The sequence below is a fragment of the Strix uralensis genome, chromosome 2 (assembly GCF_047716275.1).
Source record: "Strix uralensis isolate ZFMK-TIS-50842 chromosome 2, bStrUra1, whole genome shotgun sequence".
NCBI lineage: Eukaryota > Metazoa > Chordata > Aves > Strigiformes > Strigidae > Strix > Strix uralensis.
Window position 1 is genome coordinate 79,762,233 of NC_133973.1, and position 22,874 is coordinate 79,785,106.

Consider the following 22,874-nt stretch of genomic DNA (forward strand, 5'->3'; position numbering starts at 1 on the left):
ATGAAAGAGATGTTTCTGTTACCTGTAAATTGTCCCTTGGTTATAGCCATGTCAAAGGTTGTACTTTTCTCAGCTGTGAAATAGTTATGAATGTAAGCAGAAGACATAAAATCTTATAAATAAAACTATTTGATGGTGCAAATTAACATAATTCAATCCCGCATCATGAGTGGGATATTCAGAGAAGGGTAGCTTTTTTCAGTCGGCTTTATGTGTGTTTGATTTTGTGCCTACATTGACCATAGCAAGTGAATAGGAAAAGTGATGGACCAAGCATCAATAATAGATCTTGTTTGTGGCTTGTGGCTAGGTCTTATTTGTCAGTTGTCTTTCATTCACAGAAGAATTGAAGGTCTGAACAGGAAAAAAAAAAATCTCATCAAGGTAAATTTGCAAAGAAGGCAGTAAAAACAGTAATTAAAAAGCTCAAATCTAGTTAAGAGTTTGCTACTTCATAGAGGCGTTTCTAAGAGTACGAACTATGTTTGTTGCTTCTAGGTCTGTCTTACAAGTAAGAAAAAAAGGGATTTTCTGTCTTTGCATCTCTTTTCAGCTGAGTATGCTTTCTTTGAGTAACTTGGACTATATTCTAATTCCAGAACAACAGTCTTCATCAGTGATATGTTTCTTTTCCTGTAAAGAGCAACAGTAAATACCATCCAACAGCTGAAAAATAAGGAGGGAGGGATTCTTTGTGAAACTTCTTAATATCTAAAATAAAATATGAAATATTACAGAACTTAAAGTCTTAATGCTTTAGATGTCTGGTTTTTAGCTACTTTTTTGCTTCTTGTTCAATACTTCTGGTAGAAGAATCTTCAGAATTCTAGTGGGGATTGTTTGATGTTTGAGGGTGTCTTGTAGCAGGCTGAAGTCTTTGCCCTCAAAACTTCTTTGCCCAATTATGTTTTCAAAAAAAATAGCCAAGCTTTTGGGCACCATGCTCTTCTTCAGGTCTGACTAGTGATTTGTGTGCTCAGTAGCTTGATTCTTGTCAGTGATGTTAATTTGTAAAAGATGTTCTCGACATTGTCTCACCTGTATCTTTTGTAGGTAATACAACAAACTCTGTGTACAGTTACAGTTAATCTATAGTACAGTTAGTATACAGTTAGGTATACATTATGCTGTAGTAAACTAACTATACAGTTATCTATATTGTTTGTTAGTAGTATTTAATCTTTGAGTTCATTTATTCCATCAAAATTTATGTGACAGTGTTTGAGACAGATCACTGCAAAACAATTGAATTCCTTCTTCTAATTACCTGGTTTTTAGTCCTCAGAAATAACCTCTTCTCATCCCAAATCCTCATTTTTGTTTTAAGAATGAATTAAAATTTTAATTCTTGCTTGTTACCCTAAAGATACAGTATTAGCTGTGGGCAATACTGTGGATAAAAGCAGACACTGATGGATGTAATAGATTTTACCTTTTTTTAAAAAAATGTTTTACTGTAGACAGATGCATCCTGATCTGAAAAATAATCTGAAAGAGTTTAAAAACCATCTAATTGAAACAACTAACAACATGGAACCACTGAAGGTTTGGGAGCTACAGGGTATGTATTGCAGTTTTCTGAATTAACACAGTACTCTAATTTTCCTTTGTTATGTAGATGTATCAACATTATGATAAAAGCTTCTTTTTAAAAGAGACATGTGGTTTCATAAAAAGGCAGTATTATATCGAATATTTAAAAGAATGTATTGGTATCTTGTCCTAGTATTATATGCTAGAAATTAAAGGATCATTGAAGTAATTTTGTGAGATGGAGAATCATAACTAGCTTTACTGATTTTAACGACAGAAGTTACATTCACTGTTTTTCTGCCTGGTGTTATCTTGGATGTGGATGTTAAATTTAGTTTCAGATTTTTTTTTTTGAGAGGTCAAGCAAAAAATAAAATTTTGACATGACTATTGAGTTGGGATGAAATACAGGTTAAGACTGTTTAGTTTATAAATTCTGACTTTTATCAGTGTATTGGAGTTCACGTTGATACATTTTTTTAATATAACATCAAATGGAAGAACATGCTTTTAAAAGCTTTCCTGTGGAAAAGGAGAACAAATATGTAGAGGATGATTTCTAAACAGGTTTTGTGCTGATGACCTGCAGGACATTCTGTAACTTGAATGGAATTATAAATCACTCTAAAATAGGTCCCTAAAATGGCATGACACTTAAATTTAGGCAACTAAATTTTGCCTGTTGCATTCTTCAGTTTTAGAGGACAACCTGATCAAAACTGACTTGCGTTTATACTAGTGCAATGAAGGAGATTGAGCAATCATCTGAACTTCAGTTTCTTTTTGGGATTCGGACTGTTACGGAGCTTGCTAGCAGTATCCACTCTGAAACTAGCTATTTGAGATAATTGTAGTTCACTTGCAGTCTTTTATCAATGAACTCCCCTTCAGCTGCAGGATTTATCTTGGTCCAAAATTTAAAAAATTTAGAGACATTGCATTTCACTTCTCATGAGAAATCTACTATGCAAATAAAAAGAAAATGCTCTTTTTGTCTATTTACATTTTTTTAATACATGATTGATTACCACTCCGTTGATGTTCAAGCAGAAACAACTGTGAAACTTTGATCCCTTTAGTGTCTACCTTCAAAAGCCAGTACAAGGTCTCTGTTTAGTGGTGGTCTTTTCTGCAGTGTCATGGCTATATAAATAAAAAATGAAATTGGTGCTGCTCCCCAAGCAACCAGTTCATACAGTGTTGAAATTAGTTAAGCCTTGGGATGCTGTTCAGTGCCAGGAAGACTGGTACTGGCTTGTGATAAGTACATTCAGGGCCTTTTCAGACAGGGTGTCTTCAACCCTCTCTTTATATGGTGCAGTTGTTTTGATACTCTTACTCCTGACATGAGTGGACTGGGTGCTTTCTCTAGTTCATACTTAATAAATTCTTAGTGGCTGAGTTAATGGCTCAGCTACTCTCTGATTTCCTTTAATTAGCTCCCAAGTAAAAATTTAACTAAATTTAACCAAAACTCCTTCAGCTATGGGGCATACTTCTATTTATAGATGACCCTAAACACCACTGAAGAGTTGTCTTTCAAGAGCCTTTATGTTTTAGGTAAGTAATTAGATTTAGTATTTGTAGAGAAAAATGATACACAGAGTATGAATATGGTATTCCCTTTAATAACTCATTCTTTTATCTTTGTGAACAGCCTCTTGATCTCTAGTTAGCTTTCATCTGCTTTAAGCTCAGGATCATCTTTTTCCCAAGGTGTCCTACACTGCTCTCTCAGCTGTGTTAGGGTGCCACATGGGGAGATCTGTAACTGACAGTCCCTGACCAGAGGTAACGAAAGAGGTGAAAATACACGTCAGTTTGCCTCAGTAGGATTTGAATACTTGTACTCTAGCTGTTCAGCATAAAATGGAAATGATTAACCGTTCACGAAGGTATTTAAGTGTATGTCCTAAGTGCACAGCAGGTAAGGCACTATCTGTGTTAACAGCAGCAATTGGGTATTTATTCACCTGATCTCAGTTTATGTGACTGTTGAAAGGGATCAGAAACATTCTTTTTGGAAACAGTGATATTTTTATACTTTTTGTTAAAAGTATTAAGAAATACCAAGTTAACATTCCACCTCTCAGACTCACCTGTTTTTTTCCAACCAAGGTGTAATGTACCAGGTACGCCTTTTTTTTTTTTTTTTTAATTCCTTATTGCTTCAGAAAGATGGTGCGAAGTTCTACTAGGCAACATCCTCTATAACTTTCTGCCCAGCACTTGTTACTATATGTGGCATCAGCTTTCCTCAAACTGAGTAACCCGAGGCCTTCAGTTTCTGCTCAAATGTGTTAATTAGCAGTTTAAGAGGGAGAAGCATCATTGCTCTGAGGTAATTAGGCAGACTGTATCCAAAGTACATGGAAGCACCTAGTGTATTATCGCCTTACCCTATTGGTACCAAAATTGGATTTTCCCCAGTCTCATGTGCCAAGATTTGTCACACCCAAATTAGGCACCAGAGAAGGCTAACTGAATTCCATCATTGTTTTTCCAGTGAATAGGCAAATGTCTTATAAACTGTCCTGATATGTGAAAATTGACTTCATTCTGAGAAAAAGCATAGAGAGAAAAATGAGATCCTTTTAAAAATTGTGCTAGACACTTAGGAGATCTGAAATTTGACAATGTATTGGCCTTTCTTTCATGAGTCTCCATTTTCTCTTCCCGTGAAATTGCTGGTACTCTTGCAAATTGTACACCTCACATAGTCAATATAGCCTTCTACATTTAATACATCTGTTCTCTGAAAATCTTGTGAAGTCCTGGAGCTGGAAAGATCTTACACCTCACGGCAGTTATGGGTGTATGTGGGTTGATGCATATCTAGATTTCAGCATGATACCCTTTTGATACTGGGATAATACCATGTGGTGAATTGTCTGTGTTTTTCAGTGTGTTTTTGTAAACTTAGAAATTATATGTACAATGTGTATACTCAAGATGTTCGGGCAGAATTCTGTAGGAAAGACTGAATTTGGTATTTCCAACTTCTAAGTGCCTGTCTTTTTGACCTTAATAATGTTACTTCATAATCTTTTAAAATGTATAATTGAAACATAAAAAATGTTAATAGTGAGAGTGTGTATATGGAACAGTTTTCTGATTGTAGGCAGTACTGATTGAGAGTGATATTTCCAGTGCTTTTTTTTTTCCCCCAGATCTTAGTTTTCAAGCAGCTGCTCGAATTATGTCTACCCCTGTTTATGATGCCTTAAAAGTAATGAAAGACATAGCTCAGAACTTCCCAATAAGAGCCAGGTATGATACTTATGCTTGTTTTTCAAATACTGTTTTTATGTTTGCATTTGAATTTAATGACAGTAATAGAGATTTATATCCAAATGATGCAGTCAGATATTCATGTTTTACAGCTTGCTAGATGGATTCCAGGGAATTTCATTGAGTAGAAAATAACTCCTGGGAGAGCTTATGATTGGTCTCTTAAATGTTTCCTGTCTGATGCAGGAGGTGCCATGAAGGCATGCATCCTAATCCTTCAGGCACTTATAGTTGAATGTCTAGTCCTCCTGGATTTTACTGGAATGATATTTTCCCAGGTGGAAAATTCTGGTGAATTAATAGCAGATCTACTCATGAAGAGGCAAAATTCTATTAATATATTTCATAGGGGATCCACCTACACTAATTCTAAGCACAACAGTGCTGACAAGATTGGGCCCCATCTGCTGTATATTAGTGTTCTTACTGGGGAAGATCTGTCTCCCATAACAGATTACCTAATAAAAGATCAAGGTAAATATTAAATAAATTAATAATATTTTCCTCTGTACTAATATTAAAAACTGGTCTTCCTGTAAGCCAATTGTATTGTAATTGAGAAATGCTTTTCTTTATATTTAATAAGCTCTTCATGTAATCCTATCAGCAATATTCGCTTGAATAACTGAATTAAATATGATGCTAAACAGGATTCTTAACTCAGTATGCTTTCATATTTTACAACTCTTGTTTAATTATCACAGTGTTTCATTGTCATCTCTGATTTTCTGTTAGAGAAAATCTACACTGTAATGAAAAAACTACCTTTAACATCTTGTTTCAAGGAAGAACTTTAAAATAACTTTTAAAATGCCTGAAACATATTATGAAATAGTAAGGTACAAGTTTACACTTAGATTAGCAATCAGAAAATTCAGCTTTCCATTAGAAGATAGTGGAAGCATACATAATGTTGAACTGCAAGGCCAGTTCTGTTCTTTAAAGGACAAGAAAAAGTCAGTTTGAAGTACGCTAGGTGACATTTAAATCAATTTTAAAAGTCATTTAATTGTTACATCCCACTCTGACTCTTGTCATATATTTGTGACATTACAGCACAATTTACCTACTATTCAAACATTTTATTTTTATGGATAAAAGTGTTAGAAGACCTTGGAATTATCAAAAGGGGAATTGCAGTTCCTGTCCTGTATGATTTATTCTACTATGCTAATCTAACATGTTATTTTTAACATGAGAAATTACAAATATTTAAATAATTTAAAGTTAGTAGGTCTGCAGTGACAACAAACAAATCAAAGGGGCATTGTGTAAAAACAGTGCACAAAATATATTTCGTTATTAATCTAATCATGCTTAACCCACTGAGTCAAAAAGACTAGTTTGTAAAAAAAAACTTAGAATAAACAGGAAATGAAAAGATATTGCTTAATCACTTGAGATAGATAACTGATCATTATAATAGTAGTATATTAAAATTATTTAAATTTCATACAGTTTAGATATAAAAATGACTGGATTTTAATTATGTAAATTTTTACTTGAAAATGCTGTATACAAATTTTAGAACTATAGTTATGAAAAATAAAAATTAAATCTTACATGTTCATTAAAAATGGAGGGGTTCCTTAGACCATAAAAAATGAATATACCATTCCTCTGGAAGTTTCTTTCACTTTCTAGTTTATAACCTGCATTTCTGTGTCTCAGTATTTCCAGTTGAAAAGGTTAGTCTGAGGTAGATTTTACAAAATGTCATCAGATGTAGACAATGTAACAACTGATATGGTGACATTTTGATAATTCATTTTATAGGGTATTTTTCATCTTTATTTTATTGTATACGTGTCATAATTATCTGCTATTTAAGAATACAATAATAAGAATTGTAATATTCTGTTTCTTGCTATTTACTTATCATTCATAAATATTAACATTATAAACATGTGAAAAGTTTCCTTTTTTCCCCTGATATGCAGTACTACATAGCTACATGTTCTTCCAGGTAAGAATAAAGATGCATAAAATTATATGTTAGAAAATAATCCAACCTTACTGTCATACAAGAACATCCCTACATCATGTAGAAAGATAAATAGCATCCGTTTGCTTTCAGACAGTTTCTCTTTAATGAGTCCTTAGCACTTAATATTTAGAAAAACGTTCATAAAACTTTGTGAGGCTCTGAACAAATTGAACAAGTGACCGAACTCAGAATGAACGGATGTCTTTCATGGGTACTTTTACACTTGTTACCTCAAATTCCTAGGGTATCCTCCTCAAGGATCAAACATCACATTTTTTCCTTAAAATCCTGCTAGAATCCTGCATTGTCAACTGCCACATGCATAGACAAGGACCTGGTTAACAGTTCTTTAATGTATTGCTTTGTTTTTACCAGAAAAGCTATCAGTAAAGCTTACCTTTTGCTGATAAGTATTTTACTTCCTTGCTAACGTTGGGCCAGCTTTGTCTTCTCCTTTCTGCCTTTTTATTATTTTCACATTAATTTTCTATGTTTCTGCCTTACTACTCTAACCTATTTGGAAAGATTTAGGTTGTTCTTTTTATCTGTGCAGTTTTTATCACCTGTGTATGCAGAATGAAGCATTGATTCCAAGAGTTGCAGGCCCTACTACTATTTGTGTTGAGTTTAGCAAGATAAAAACCAGAGCTTTTTTTCCCCTGAAGTATTTTTTACTTCAGGACTCTAAAACTATTGCTATGAAGTCAGAATAATAGTGTGGTAGTACTGCCACACATTAAATTTCCACCTTGCTATGGAGTCCTGTTAAATGGCTGTTTTGCTCATTGGCTAAGTAAATTCACAGTAGTAATACCCATCAATTAGAGATGTTCTTGTAATGGGAAAGGTTCTGTAGTGTTTCTGAATTCTGTCTATTGCTAGTAGAAGGTCCCTTAAAGCAGTGTCCTACATAGTCAGCTTTCGAGACTTCTGACTTGAGAGTGTTTTTAACTAATCAGTCTTCTCCGTTTTTCCAAATTTAAACTTGGCTTCAGATATTCTTTTCTTTGTACTTACAGTTTCTTTCAATATTTTTTTTAAATCTTAATCAGCAATGTTTCTTTTTCAACAGAAATGGTTATAGTTTCTTGCTTTCTGTGCTGCAACTTTTATTTCAAAACTAGTAGACGCAGAAAGTAGTACAGTGTAAAATATATTTACTCAGTATTGAATACACTTACTACATTCTTTATGTGCACAGAGGGTACCTAGCAGTATGATTATAATAGCTTTATGAGAAAGAGTTTAGATGAGTTGAACAATAAAAAGCAAGTTATTAAGCTCATCCTCCAGTGACTACTGATAATAGTATATTTGAACCATATTGACTTTTTTATTGCTGTCTTTCACATCACAATTTGAGTTACAGCTTTCTCATTTTGAGCCAAGGAAAGCCCACCAAATATGAGTTGGTATAAGTACAGCTCCTCTTGATCCTCTATTGCTCTTTCATTATGTGGTCCAGAAGTGATTCACAGTGACAAAAATAAAAAATATTTAAAGGGGGTGGATAGAAAAAGGGTATTTAGCTGTGATGAATTGTGTAATGTTTTTGAACAAAGCTTGGAAATCATATTGTTTGCACTTAACAAGTCGTCTCTTTGATCGCCTGGAAAGCTTGAATATTTGTTTAAAGTAAACTGATTTTATATCTTATTTCTGACATGATGTAAAAAATGTGGAGTTTACTAGGAAGATCTATTCTAAATCAGTTTCTTTTGGGGAGTGTAAGGATTTATATTATTAAATAACTGCTTTATTATCCATGAGTACTAAAGTTGGCTTAGTGGGATTGTACTCCGTTTGTTTAGTTAACTTTCACATTTAAGATTACTCCAGTTTTTCTTAAAGTCTCATCCAGATTTGCTAAACCGTGTACAATTATGTTTTGAAAAAAATATTTATGTAGGCAACTAGAGTATTTGTTTTGTCATTTATTGGGAGAATCAGACTTAGGTTAATATGGTTTAGGGTTTCTTAAAACAGAGATTAGTTTGCCTCTGGGAGTATTTTATGATAGCCTAGTAATTAGAAACGAAAATTTTGACTGTCTGTGAATACTTAACATTTCCAAAGGACTCAATCTGTAAATATCTTTTTCTAATCGCAGCTAATTTTAAAGTGGTCATTCTTTGCATATTTTCCTTGCCTTGGGCCAAAACATCAAGTTGTATTCTCGGCTACCTGTGCTGTAATGTTGAGTAGCATGGAGTTAGTAACATTGACTTAAAATGTACAAATATGGCATTTATTTAGGTAATAATTTAGATTATCAAACAACTTTTTTTATAATATACATGCTATTTTCCAGGAAAAAAAAAAAGAGGAAGGATTGAGAGTGGTAAAAAAAAATATGCTGATAATATTACTTCAACAAAACCTAGCATAAATTTGAAACCTGGGTTTACTAGGGTAACACAGAACAAAATATTTGTTTTGTAAACAAAATATTTATGACACTGCATTGCTATTCTTTTTGTCTTAATTACTGCGTTCTTCAATTAGAGTGCATTGGATATGGTATTAAAATACATATTTCACATTATTTAATGCATTTTTAAAAATACAGTGGTTGAGTGATACCAATATTTTAATTTTACAGATCACTGACCAGAGTGCTTGTAGACAAGAAAATGAGAAATGAAATAGAAGAAAATCAGAAGGTTTGCTTTTATTTCTTCAAGTGGACATTTGCATTACTATCATATTCCTGCTTTTGGAGATTTTTATTAGTGTAGCAGTTTTCATGTGGTTTCTGTCAGAGAAAAAGAGCTAATTGTTCTAAACACCTTCTACTAAGTAAAGAACACTGAAATACTCAATTCAAATTTTTCACTTTCTGCTGTTCTTGGTACATTTTCCCTTCCCTCTTTTGATTTTACAGAATTAGGCAAGGACAAACAATTTTCACAGAGTGTTGTGTTAAGTTATAAATTGTGTGCTGTATCAGTTAATTTTTGTGGAGCTTTGGTGTTGAACCTAGGCCTGCTGGCTATATTATGGTGAGCACATGCTAGCTTTGAGCTTTCCACACTCTCAGAATCACGCATGCAACTGTTCTGCAAGGTATTTTGAACATTGTCTATGGTAGATGGGGGTTTTATTTTCATCCTTGATGCGCTGCATCTTTTGTGCTTTGTATCCCATGACAAGTCATTGTTCACGTGACTTTGACTGATTGGAGATGTATCCTGAGATGCCATTTTGCATTTTTTGAGTTCGTGACACCTGTTGTATTTTCTGTCTCAGTTCAGAGTTTGGATTTTTTTCTTTCAAGTTGAGTGTTAAAATTATATGTTAGCCACCATTCTTTCAGGACTGGTCACATGAAATGACATCCATAGCACTGTCCTTAGTCTTGATCTTCAGAACATATATTTTCATATGGCGTTAAGACTGATGAACCACTGTAGGGAAAGGGGTTTATTTCTTACTTATGGCACTCCTGTACTTTTTCAATATTTCCTTGTATCACTTTGCTTTGTATCTATTCAGACCTTTTCCTCTTGTCTTGCCAAGACTTATATGTCCAGGGCAATGCCTTTCCAGTTTCTTCCACCCTCCAAAACAGCAAAAGTGAACAATGTCCCAGTTGCACTGATGCAGCCTTCTCATAAAGAGCTTGTCATCTCCATTGTAGCAAAAATTCCATATAAATGTGTTAGAGCTCTCCACCATGCAAAACTAACGTAAGGCTTTCCAGTCTTTGAGTATTTCCTGCCCAAACAGTGACAGGCTCAAGTGTTATGTTCTTGTGAATGTTTATGCAAACAATTGTATAGGGCTTTTTTTTGTCCATAGGTGATTGCGTGTGAGACTGGTCCATTGAGAATACATTTCATATATATCCCAGCAGTTCACCTTCTTGAGTCTTTCAGCCTTCTTGTGTGCAGGGTGCATGTTTGATTCTTGGGTTTTCAACAGAGATCTTAGAGTGGGCTCAATGTTATGCAGGCCTCTTGTTTCTTACACTAGTGAGAAGTCCCATAGTTTTTGCTCAAGGGATCAAATCAGTATCTGCACCCTGCTTCATTGCTTTCTGTATACAGCTGAGATACGCGTTTTCCTATATCTCTGTTGTTAAGATTATAGTCAGGATAAAGCAAAACAAAGCCCTGATGATTATAGTTTCTTCAGAGTACAAGTGTTGATGTCAGGACTTTCCTTGATTCTCGATGAAGTCTTTACATTATCTTTCTCAAATAGCAGCTCAGTTAACAGAAAAATCAAAAATAACTGCTTAATCTAAAACTACTCCTCTACCCCAAAGTCCAAAAAAGTAAAGGTGTATCAGGAGTTTAAATAGCTATTATTACTAAATATAAGGATTAGAAAAAGTAACTAAGATTTGGTTTGAAATTAAGATGTCTACATTTAGACACATCCGTATGGTATCTAAACTCCTGTTATGACAATGAAGATGTAGTCAATGGACATCAAAACCAATTTAGCTCACTCAGTGGTTGTTTTGAGAGGCATGACTGAGTTGCCTAAACCTGAATTTTTTATGTCATTTGAGATACCACAGGCTATCCAAGATAGCCACTAGTAGATCTGGCAGATGTCTCTACTGGGACATCCATTCCCTTCTACCTGACTTGTACTTTCCAGTCCAAGGTGCCTTATCCTGAAACAAATGACGTTGGATACCTATGTGGTTGGTCAGCTGGATCCACTCCTATGATTCCATGACTTTATTAAATACATTAACTATAAGGTACCTATCACACTAAGTTTAAATTTCATACTACATCCTACCTGTAGTCTAAAGGCTATAGGCTTTAGTCAGCTAAAAGCTAAAGTCTGTTGAATACAAGTAGGGAAACTTCCTGAACGCTGCTACTAGAGCACAATAAATTGGCATGTGTGTTCTTGAACTGCAGTACATCCATCTAACAGCAGGAGAGATATGATCTCATGCTGTGTGTAACTGGATGATTCCCTCTCAAGATAATGAAAGTTGAATAGGAAATGCAACGGGAGGAAATAAAGGTATTAAAAGTTGAAAGGCATGTGATGATTTAGATGTGTAATGAATTGATACCTAACTAAGAAATAGACAAAGAACTGCTATAGATAAAAGAAAAAATAAAATCTCATTAAACACAACTCGCAACTTCCAGTGCAATAATTTGCTGCCAGTTTAACAAGAAAATACTATGAGTATTATCAGCATTAAATTCTAGTCTTGGATGCCTAAATACTACTTCCATCAAAGTTGTTACGGCAAAGGGATGCTTTTCTGAACAATCAAAATTGTATAACAAGTCTCAGCTCTGATTCAACTCAGTTCTTTTCCTACTGCAGCACTGAAGGATTTTGAAGACTTCTATACTCCCATTTCAATACCCAATGGCTGATAATTTTTTCATTGTTCTTGCATTCATTTTAGTTATTATTAGGATTTTTATAACCTATACCAGCCCATTGCAGTCTTTCTTGGTATCTGTGTTTACATGAGTATCTGGGCTTATAGAAATGACCAATAAGCTTTCAATAGTGGTAAGAGGTCTTATTCTAAATGCTGATTTCAGTGCTTCAAGGAGAGGGCCTGTTCTAGCTGATCTCACAAGATCTGTGCAAGAGCCCTGAAGGATGCTGGTAAGATTTCTTGACACTGTAATCCTCTTCATATTTATTGTTTACTCCTTGAGTCCAGTGGCATCAAGGGAGTTATTTCTGCGGGCACAGTACTTCGTGGCACAATGCTGGTATTAAAACTGTAATCCAAGTTGGATTTGCTAACTATAGAAAAATTTCAGGTATACCTAGGACTTTGAGTGCTTCTCAGCCTGGTTCAGAGGATTCTCATCACTGTGTGCCTGGCTGTTTAATTTTGTCCCATCTGCCTGTTTTGGTTGTGTCTCAGGATCAAACTCTGTAGGTAAAATGATCAGAAATTTCACCTGCTGCAAGGGCAGTTGGCATCGTCAGGCATCTGTAAATTTTGGCTGGTTAGAAAGGATGTGTGGAGTGAGACCTTGGAGGGCATGTAATTCTGTGTGAAGCTCTGGTAGGAAAAATGTAAATGTCAGACACCAGCCGCTACTTCTAGGTTTTGTTTTAATGGTTGCATGAGGTTTAACAACAATAAATATGAAATCCTGCACTTGGGCTGGAGTAATCCAAAGCAGCAGTTAGTTGTAAAGAAGGTAGAAGTTCTTCCTCTTCTGTACCAAGTTTTGGGGACATAAAAAAAAAAAAAAATCTGTAATTTAGATGAGTATATTATTGGGAATAAAGTGATTTTTATAAATTAGAAAACAAATTACATCATCTCTTTCTTTTTTTCCTTATCTTACCATAGGAAATTTACTGCCATGCATTTATGCTCCTCATTTTTGAAAGCTCACTGACATCCATTTTTTACGTGCCTACTAAAATTTTCAGGAAAGATAATAGCTAACTAAATTAAAAAAAAAAAAAAAAAGGTACTTCTGGTTATTTCTTAGCGTTAGTGGGATGCAGCCCCTCCCAAATCCACAATATTCTTCACATTGTATCTGAGTTTGAATATATGTGTTTAGATACTTCATAACAAGCATAAGTAATTATATTACTCTTTTGTAAATCTGCATACAAAAAAGCAATGAAAGCACTACAAAGTTCCGGTTACACCATTAGAATAAATTAAATTTATAAATTTCAAAAGCTGTTCTTCAAAGTCAAGGACAGGTTTTGGATTTTCATAGAAATTCTTTCTGTGTTAGGCTCAGGCTTATCACAGGTGCATTTTTCCTTCACAGAGAGCCTTGCCTTTCATATGCTGATGTTAGGTGCCATTACATATTTCTATTCTGCTTTGGGTTGTGAAAATGTTTATATATACTGAGGAATATGGTATCTCTTCATTGAATGATGAGTGATGGATACTGTGCTGGGGCACATAGAAAATAAGGAGGTGATTGGTGACAGCCAGTATGGCTTCACTAAGGGCAAATCATGCCTGACAAGTTTGATGGCCTTCTACGACGGGGTTACAGTGCTGGTGGATAAATGAAGAGCAACTGACGTCATCTAGCTGGGCTTGTGCAAAGCATTTGACGCTGTCCTGCACAACATCCTTATCTCTAAATTGGAGAGACATGGATTTGATGGATGGGCCATTTGGTGGGTAAGGAATTGGCTGGATGGTCGCACTCAAAGAATTGTGATCAATGGCTGAATGTCTGAGTGGAGAGCAGTGACAAGTGGTGTTCCTCAGGGGTTGGTATTCGGACCGGTGCTGTTTAACATCTTTGTTGGAGACATGGACAGGGGGTTTGAGTGCACCCTCAGTAAGTTTGCCGATGACACCAAGCTGTGTGCTGCGGTCAACACGCTGGAGGGAAGGGATGTGCCATCCAGAGGGACCTGGACAGGCTGGAGAGGTGGGCCTATGCAGACCTCATGAAGTTCAACAAGACCAAGTGCAAGGTCCTGCACATGGGTCAGGGCAATTCCAAGCACAAAGACAGGCTGGGCAAAGAGTGGATTGAGAGCAGCCCTGCAGAGGACTTGGGGGTATTAGTGGATGAAAAACTGACTATGATCCAGCACTGTGCGCTTGCAGCCCAGGAAGCCAACTGTATCCTGGGATGCATCACAAGAAGTGTGGCCAGCAGGCTGAGGGAGGTGATTCTCCCCCTCTACTCTGTTCTTGTGAGACCCCACCTGGAGTGCTGTGTCCGGCTCTGGAGCCCCCAGTGTAAGAAGGACATGGACCTGTTGGAGCAGGTCCAGAGGAGACCATGAAGATGATCAGGAGTCTGGAGCACCTCCCTTATGAGGACAGGCTGAGAGAGTTGGGGTTGTTCAGCCTGGAGAAGAGAAGGCTCCAGGGAGACCTTATAGCAGCCTTCCAGTACTTAAAGAGGGCCTACAGGAAAGATGAGGAGGGACTCTTTATCAGGGAGTTTAGTGATAGGATGAGGGGTAATGGTTTTAAACTGAAAGGGAGAAGATTTGGATTAGCTATAAGGAAGAAATTCTTTACTGTGAGGGTGGTGAGACACTGAACAGGTTGCCCAGAGAAGTTGTGTCTGCCCCCTCCCTGGCAGTGTTCAAGGCCAGGTTGGACGGGGCTTTGAGCAACCTGGTCTAGTGGAAAGTGTCCCTGCCCATGGCAGGGGGGATGGAAATAGATGATCTTTAAGGTCCCTTCCAACCCAAACCATTCTGTGATTCTATGTATATGCACATACATTGGATTACAAGGAGCTTCAAGTAAACTGTTGTCTGATTTATGTGGGGTTGCACTTGTAATGCCACAAACCAGTTAGCTTTGAGTTTACTTACATTTAACTGTGTGAAAGTAACCACACTACTTTGAAGAAATAGTATCGCTTTAAATGTTTTCCTGTTTTTTCTCTCATTTGTTCAGTTACAGACTTATAAGTGGAGTAATATACACAGCTTGAGTTGCTTTCTCTAAGTGTGCTTTTGTTTAAAGTGTGGTTTTTGTTCACACTTACTTTGTTCAGCAATTGGAAGCTAAATGGGGGAAAAATATATTCTCAGCTTGCTTTTTTCTGCATATTTTTTGTGCTTTCCATTCTTCTGTTGGGAATTAAGACATGTCTGGAAATCTGACTGCTCCTCATGGGGTGAGTTGGAATAAACTACTGCTGTTGCTCCTGTTACTTATCTTGCTACTGCTACCATAGACTGAACAGTGTGGTGCCTCACAGCTCTCTAAAATAAAATAAGGCATACTTCACTGCCTAAATACTTCCTTCCTCTTATATTCGTTTAGTGGATTTTTTTTCTTCTTTGCAAAGCAAATGCTATCCCTTTCTGATCTCTGTTTTTTCCAAGGTCCCTTTGTTAGATGAGATTGTATGTTTCTAGTCTGTCTTTCCTAATTCCTGTAACAATTGCGACTACACGTGTTTTGGAATTAGAAAATATGTTAAGTTATTGAGAGAGCTAGTTTCGAGTGGATGTCTGTAGGATACATGTAAGGTCTCCCTTTGTTGAATAGATATGTAGGAGTCATTTTTCAAAAACGTACAAGCCATATTTCTGTATGTGTGTGTGTTTTCACTTTCTGTTGGCAGACACTGAGAAGGTGTCTTTGTCTCTACGTTGTACAGGTAGGGACACTGTAGGTGGTTTGGGGAGAATTATCAGATATTTTCATTTGTATTTGTATATTGAATGTGTGTTAAATAGCAGCCATAAAAGTATGTTGTCAATATTTTTACCAACAGCACTCAGCTAATAGAAGAAATGTGGAAGATATTTGATGTGTCTGCTACTTTAAGTTTTTTCATATATGTATATATTTATGTGTATATATATTTATATATGTGTGTTAGTGTTGACACATACGTAAATAAGTTAGCTTTTTACTTTTTAGCATTTTCATGAAATTCTTGGAATCCAACCTGGAGAAGCACGTTTATTTCTAAATGGCATTCATATTGACCTGGATTTTCATGATCCTTTTAGGTAAGATGGTACGTTTTGTTTGACGATTACAGAATTACTAATAATACTGGAGAAGTTGTACTCATGGTGATGGATAATCTCATCTGTTGCATCTTGGGAGCCAGGAAATGCTCCAATAGAATGAATACTGGTTTACAGTGGTTTTGCTTTGAAAATGAACATTGTATAAGTAGCTGAAAACAGCATTTTCTTTTGTAATATGTTTCCTAATTTGCTTACAATTTTACAACTTACCATGTAAAATTAATTTGGAAATGGAAGGAATCCAACATGTATGTATAAAAAGGTGGGAAAAGCACTTTATAAAAAGTAAGTTAAGTGCTTTCACATTCCTATTTCTTTAAAATTACAAAAAAATTGCAGGCATTAAATTTAGATACACAACACCTTGGGTTATTTTTGGCATGCTTGTGAGTCTGTGTCTGGCCACATTTTATAATAAGTTCTGTTAATGCAGAACTAATGTGTTTTTTTGGTATAAGAAATCTTTTTCCAGTTTGTGTAATTATAGTATAATTATTTTGGTTATGACTTGACTCTTTTATGCAAGCACTCATAAACTGTAAGCATTTTCCCTTGTATTTGTATGTTGTCAACAGCAGGACACAGATGATTACTTCAGTCTTTGGTGGCCTGCAAACTCTCAGTAGATCTACTGATGCCAAGGTTGAGGTTTTCTTCATGTTTCTATGATTTGTCAGAGTCTACAATTTTTTATTTTCTATTTTTTAACTCAAAATATCATCTTTTCTCCTTCATGGAGATTCTTAAACTTTCTTGGGTTTAGCATTTATACTTTCAACTTTTACTTAATTTTTTTCTCGGCCAGAGTTTTAAGATGGAGTCACTTGCATCTTTTTTGGTAATGATGCAAATATTAATAGTGCTCTTTAATGACAGTACTAGGTTTCATTTCAATATATTTTAGAAGAAACCTTTCAGAATAGAGAAGACTCAAAATGAAGCAAGATAGAAATAAAGGCATTTGTAAAATCTTGCCCGCTGTGTTCTACTGGTGACTACTTCAGGTTTGTTTCCATTCTCATACTGAATTTTCAGATTGCAACAAATGTTCCAGAGTTCTGTTGGGTCTTCTGGGAAAGAGTCTTCTTCCAGAGGTGTAGCTATGTGTTTCCTCCGTGCTGTTTTCAGGGTTCTGCCATGATGCAGACTTAGAGCTTGTCTGTCTCCATCACTTGCTGCCAGCTTCTCTGCACATCCTCTTAGGGCACCTCTGCTTGGGTTTCTGCCTCAGCCAGGACAGTGCGACAAGGAACCTTTCACTCTGCTGTCCTGCCACATCTTACTAAAGATGGATGAAATTCCTTCATATAAAATAAATGTGAATGAAGATTTTATAATCTGTTATAATTCTGTTTTGAAATAAGTTGGAGACAATATAGTATTATTAATTGATTTTGTTTTAAACATTTGACTGCAGGAGAATATAAAAATTATTTTTAATACTAAAAGTAATCCTCACATAATAGTCTGTGAAATATTTTTTTCTTTTTACATCATTACAAGAATTCTGTGTATACATTATGCATTTTGTCTTCCTGAAAAAGCATCTTAGAGACTCTTAAACTGGAAGGAAAAGTGATGCATGGCCTTCATGAACTTGGAATCAAAGAGGAGATCCTGAGTAAATTTATGAGGTTGCATATACATCCTACAGATGACAGTTATGCACTAGATATTCGTCACTCTTCGATAATAGTAAGTAATTAAACAATTATTTAAATATTGCATATTTGCTAATGCTATGTATGAGACAGTCTATCTTTTTTGTAGTGTAATTGAAATACTGTGCATAAGACCATATATTGATAAGCAGTTTAAAATGTTTTGGAGGGTGATATCTCTTCAATCTATTTTAGGAGTAATTTTCTCTAGCCTATACTTTATTAAAATTTTAAGATGTAGGATGTTTAAAGTAAGGAGAAAAGTATCTAAGAGTAGTTGCACACTCATAGCTATAGAATCTGACCTTACAGCAATTAATATTATGTAATATATTCGTATTATTCAAGACTGCTAAATGTACTTTGCAAGTATGATAAGTGAATTGTGGGCAACTTAAATATCTTGTTTTTAATTGTCCAATGACTCTGCTTTTTTCCCTTCTTCAAAATTTATACAGTTTTCACTATAAAGGTTATACCCCAGTGGAAAAGGCACTAAAATACTCATTTTCTTCACCTGAAAGAATCATATTTCATTCTTCTGTTTGCCAAGTACAGTGAGGCTTGCACAGAAAACAGTAGAAGAACAAACTTGCCATATATTCTTTAGTTATTTTGATATATCTAAAGTGCTGTTGCAGGTTATAGATAAATACTGTATTTGCCTTACAAGATGGTTACGCTGTGTTACACGCATACCTGTGTGATATGTTGTTATGACCTTTGTATTGTGAAAGTAGTTTCCACACATGAAAAAATGGTTTTATTCACATCCCGATAGAGTACAAATGGTCTTTTTTCCTTTTCCATCCTTTATTAGTTTTATTATTTACTGCAAATAACCCTGAACAGTTTGATTGAAAAGAAAAAATACTAATTTTAGAAGCTATTTTCTGTTACTATTTCAAAAAGAAGATAAAATGTTTTACTCCTTTCAGGCTTTCCATGTATTTTAAGATATCTTTATATATACATATTTTACTCAATGTTTAATGTGTGTTTTTCAAATGTCTGCCTTTTTTGTTTTAGTGGGTTAATAATATAGAACAAGATCACAGCTATAGCACATGGCCTGCAAGCTATCAGGAACTGCTAAAACCCACATTTCCTGGAGTTATACAGCAGATTAGACGCAATTTATATAATTTGGTAAGTTTGGAAAATGTAATTTTTTTGCGTAGTGTATGTATTAATATATGGACAGACAATTTATTGAAAACCGCACATGCTGTATTCATTGTTAAGATAGGTTAGAATTTCATGTTTTCTATGTGGGTCTGCTAATAGCAGTGAAAATCTTTTTGTCTAGTGGGTCATATGAGATTATTAGTCTGATTTCTAGAAGTGGACTTGTGCGCAGTTTTGTCAGGAGCTTTTCTGTTCCCTTCAATGCTACATATAGATAATTCAGTACTATCAATGAATTTTCTTCAGAGTACACTACTGAGAGAATGTAGTGATAACTGTTCTTGTTTCAGAGATGGTGAACTGAGGTACAAAAAGATTTAAGTTATAAAGCATACTAATTATGAATGTCTTGTATCCTAATTTTTCTGCTGTACCTAGCATTCTGTATCACTTAGTAAGTTAAGGAAACAGCTACTGCTTATTTAAATTAAAATTTAAATTACAAAAGGTAATGGTATGAATCACAGAATGGTTTGGGTTGGAAGGGACCTTTAAAGGTCATCTAGTCCAAGCCTCCTGCAATGAACAGGGACACCTTCCACTAGACCAGGTTGCTCAAAGCCCCATCCAACCTGGCCTTGAACACTGCCAGGGAGGGGGCATCCACAACCTCTCTGGGCAACCTGTTCCCCTGTGACACCTGTGGTGTCTCATCACCCTCATTTCTTCATATCCAATCTAAATCTGCCCTCTTTTAGTTTAAAATTGTTATCCTTTGTTCTGTCACTACAGTGTCACTACTGCTGGTAGAAAGCCTCTCTCCCATCTTTCTTATAAGCCCCCTTGAAGTACTGGAAGGCTGCAATAAGGTCTCCCCAGAACCTTCTCTTCTCCAGGCTGAACAACCCCAACTCTCCCAGCCTGTCCTCACAGGAGAGGTGTTCCAGCCCTCTGATCATTTTTGTGACCCTCCTCTGGACCCTCTCCACAGGCCCATGTCTTTCCTGTAATGAGGACTTCAGAGCTGGACACAGTACTCCCAGATGGGGTCTCATGAGAGTGGAGCAGAGGGACAGAATCACCTCCCTTGACCTGCTAGCCACACTTCTTTTTATGCAGCCCAGGATACAGCTGGCTTTCTGGGCTGTGAGCGTACGTTGCTGACTCATGTCTAGCTTTTTGCCCAGCTTTCCATCCACCAGTACCCCCAAGTCCTTTTCTGCAGGGCTGCTCTCAGTCCCTTCATCCCCTAGCCTGTATTGATATCAGGGGCCACCCCGACCCATGTGCAGAACCTTGCACTTGGCCTTGTTGAACCTCATGAGGATCACGTGGGCCCACTTCTCGAGCTTGTCCAGGTCCCTCTGGATGGCATTGTGTCCCTCAGACATGCCAACCACACCACTCAGCTTGGTGTCATCTGCAAACTTGCTGAGGGTGCACTCAATCCCACTGTCAATGTCACTGATGAAGATTAAACAGTACTGGTCCCAGTACAGAACTCTAAGGGACATGACTCATCACTGATCCCAATCCAGACATTGAGCCATTAATCACTACTTACTGGATGCAACCATCCAGCCAATTCCTTATCTACTGAATAAGCCATCAATCAAAACCATATTGGAGGACAAGAAATCCATATCAAAGGCCATATCAAAAGGTCAGAGGCTTTACACAAGTCCGGATAGATGACATCCATAGCTCTTCCCTTGTCCACTGACGTAGTCACTCCAAGTGACATTAAGTTCAGTATATAAAGACAACCAAAATACAAGCAACATGTAATAAAAAAATGCATGTTTATAATGAAACATAAGATGTGTAATATGAAGTAGATTGCATTATGTATTCAAAGTTAAATATTGGCATAGATGCATATAACAGCTATGTTATAGAAATCTACAACATATTTAACTATAATGTGAGGGGGAAGGAGTGTTCAAAATTCTTGAAATTGTTCTAATACATTTCAGCTACTCTAGCAAAATTATGATCAATTCTAAGGGGAGTTGCAGTGCAAAGCTGAATAAATAAGGTACCAATGTCATAATTAAATCTGCATAAGGATAATCTACCTATGCAGACAGATCCCAGTTTTAGATTCTGTGTGTGCCTGAAAGATCTGATTTTACACTTCAAGCTACAATAAGTGAAAGAGTGAATACAAAGATATGTGAGATAGGAAGGAAGAATTCATTCCCCATGCTCTGTTTTTTTAACTAAAGTTTTAAGTCAGTATATTCTGTTTATTTATTTTAGTTTTGTTTTCACAACAGAAGGGAGATAGTTGAAAGAAGTAATAGAAGAATCAGCATTAGGTCCTTTTAAATTAAATATCAAGTTCATTAATTAAAAAAAAATATTGGCGCAGAGTCTTTCGAAGGAGAGCAGTGATATCAGTTGGTTTGAAGTTCAATAAACATCAGTATTTGGTCCAAATTCATTAATTCTGAAGTTGCTTTCGTTTCTATTCTTACTGTTTTCTTGCAATGAATGCTTTAGGAAATTGAAAACAATTGAGGTGCACAGCTCCTTTGGAAATTTCTGTTCTTAGATTTTATGCCTGAAAAAAAATAAAAACAGACATCAAGAATAAATATTTGCTGTATAATATGTTTTCTCTTCTTAGGTACTTTTTGTTGATCCTGTCCAAGAAGATACAGGTGATTATATGAAACTGGCAGAATTATTCTATCATCATAATGTACCGCTTAGGTAAGGAAAACTGAAAGTCTTGAAGAAAAGTCTTAAAAGAAGGTTACTTTCCTTTTTTCTTCTTCATCATCTATTCTGCTAGGCAAAGAGGTGAATTCAAATGAAGTCCAGTGCAACAACATTCTAGTAAGACACACTGGTTACCCACTTGTGTTAAGCTTACTAGGGTATTGAGTATTCCTAAGCAAATAGGTTGTAAGGGATAGCATACCTGAGCGTGTGGAAGATGAACTGCAAAAGTCTGATAAAAAATTGTCTTGTCAAATATTCCCACTACATGCCCACATGAAGTTGCATTCTAAGCAAAATATTCTGTAAGTAAAACATGATTTGAGGGCATTTTTGAATTTCTAAAAATTAGTTGTCTGTATCTGAACTAGTGGTCATTTGAGAGAAGGGGACTCTTCTGAGGAAGAATATGATTGATTTGAGATGCCTACTTTAAGAAAAAATTAATTGCTCTCAGAGGTGCCTGTTGATTTCCACAGCTTATAAAAAGAAAAGTGTCCAAACTATATCCAAGGTTCAGCAAGATAAATTCCATGTTAAATATTTAAAATCTTCCTGTGAAATGGCTTTTTGTTTCCTCAATAACTTTCAGGTTTTTAATTTTCCTTTAAAATTTTACTGGTTCTGATCATTGTTTTGGTTTTCTTTGGTTTTTATCATTCAATGACAAAAAAGTAATGGAGGACAGATAGTAGTTATCTGTGCTTTTTGTCACTGTTGTCACTACCTGGAAGACAATACTGCTTCAGTCCATGAGGAGAACATAGCCTAGAACCTAATTTGCCTTTTCTGATACATAACAGCATAAGAGCAGCCAAACTGCGTCAGACTAAAAGTCCATTTAGGTCAGTCTGTCTGCAACAAGCCACAAGGAGCTGCCTAGGTATGATAAAAAGAACAAGGCAACCAGGTACTTTGCCTGAGTATTTTCCTGGCCTTCACGCATTTGAAGATCAAAGAATTCCAGACCCAGATGTAGTTTCTAAATATTTAGCAACCCTTGATGGGTTTCTCTTCCATAAACTTTTATGTTTTCCCCTTGAATTCATGTAAAGTTTGAGCACCCACAGTATCCTTTTCCAGATGTTTTC

At 35.8% G+C, this 22,874-nt stretch overlaps 1 protein-coding gene across 3 annotated transcripts in view; it reads left to right on the plus strand.

Annotated features, from left to right (window-relative positions):
* Window positions 1-22,874, plus strand: part of UGGT2 (UDP-glucose glycoprotein glucosyltransferase 2) — a 92,336-nt gene that overhangs the window by 19,164 nt on the left and 50,298 nt on the right. For 2 of the 3 annotated variants that reach the window (XR_012627602.1, XM_074859407.1), the window contains exons 8-14: window positions 1,461-1,561; window positions 4,704-4,803; window positions 9,414-9,474; window positions 16,152-16,243; window positions 17,812-17,962; window positions 18,958-19,077; window positions 21,689-21,774. Coding sequence is in view for 2 of the 3 variants with exons in the window: in XM_074859407.1 (XP_074715508.1) it covers window positions 1,461-1,561; window positions 4,704-4,803; window positions 9,414-9,474; window positions 16,152-16,243; window positions 17,812-17,962; window positions 18,958-19,077; window positions 21,689-21,774 (711 nt within the window). In the remaining variant the exon portion in view is untranslated. Of the gene's footprint in view, window positions 1-1,460; window positions 1,562-3,041; window positions 3,094-4,703; window positions 4,804-9,413; window positions 9,475-16,151; window positions 16,244-17,811; window positions 17,963-18,957; window positions 19,078-21,688; window positions 21,775-22,874 lie in introns of those variants that run through there. The other variant, XM_074859409.1, reaches the window with a different exon arrangement.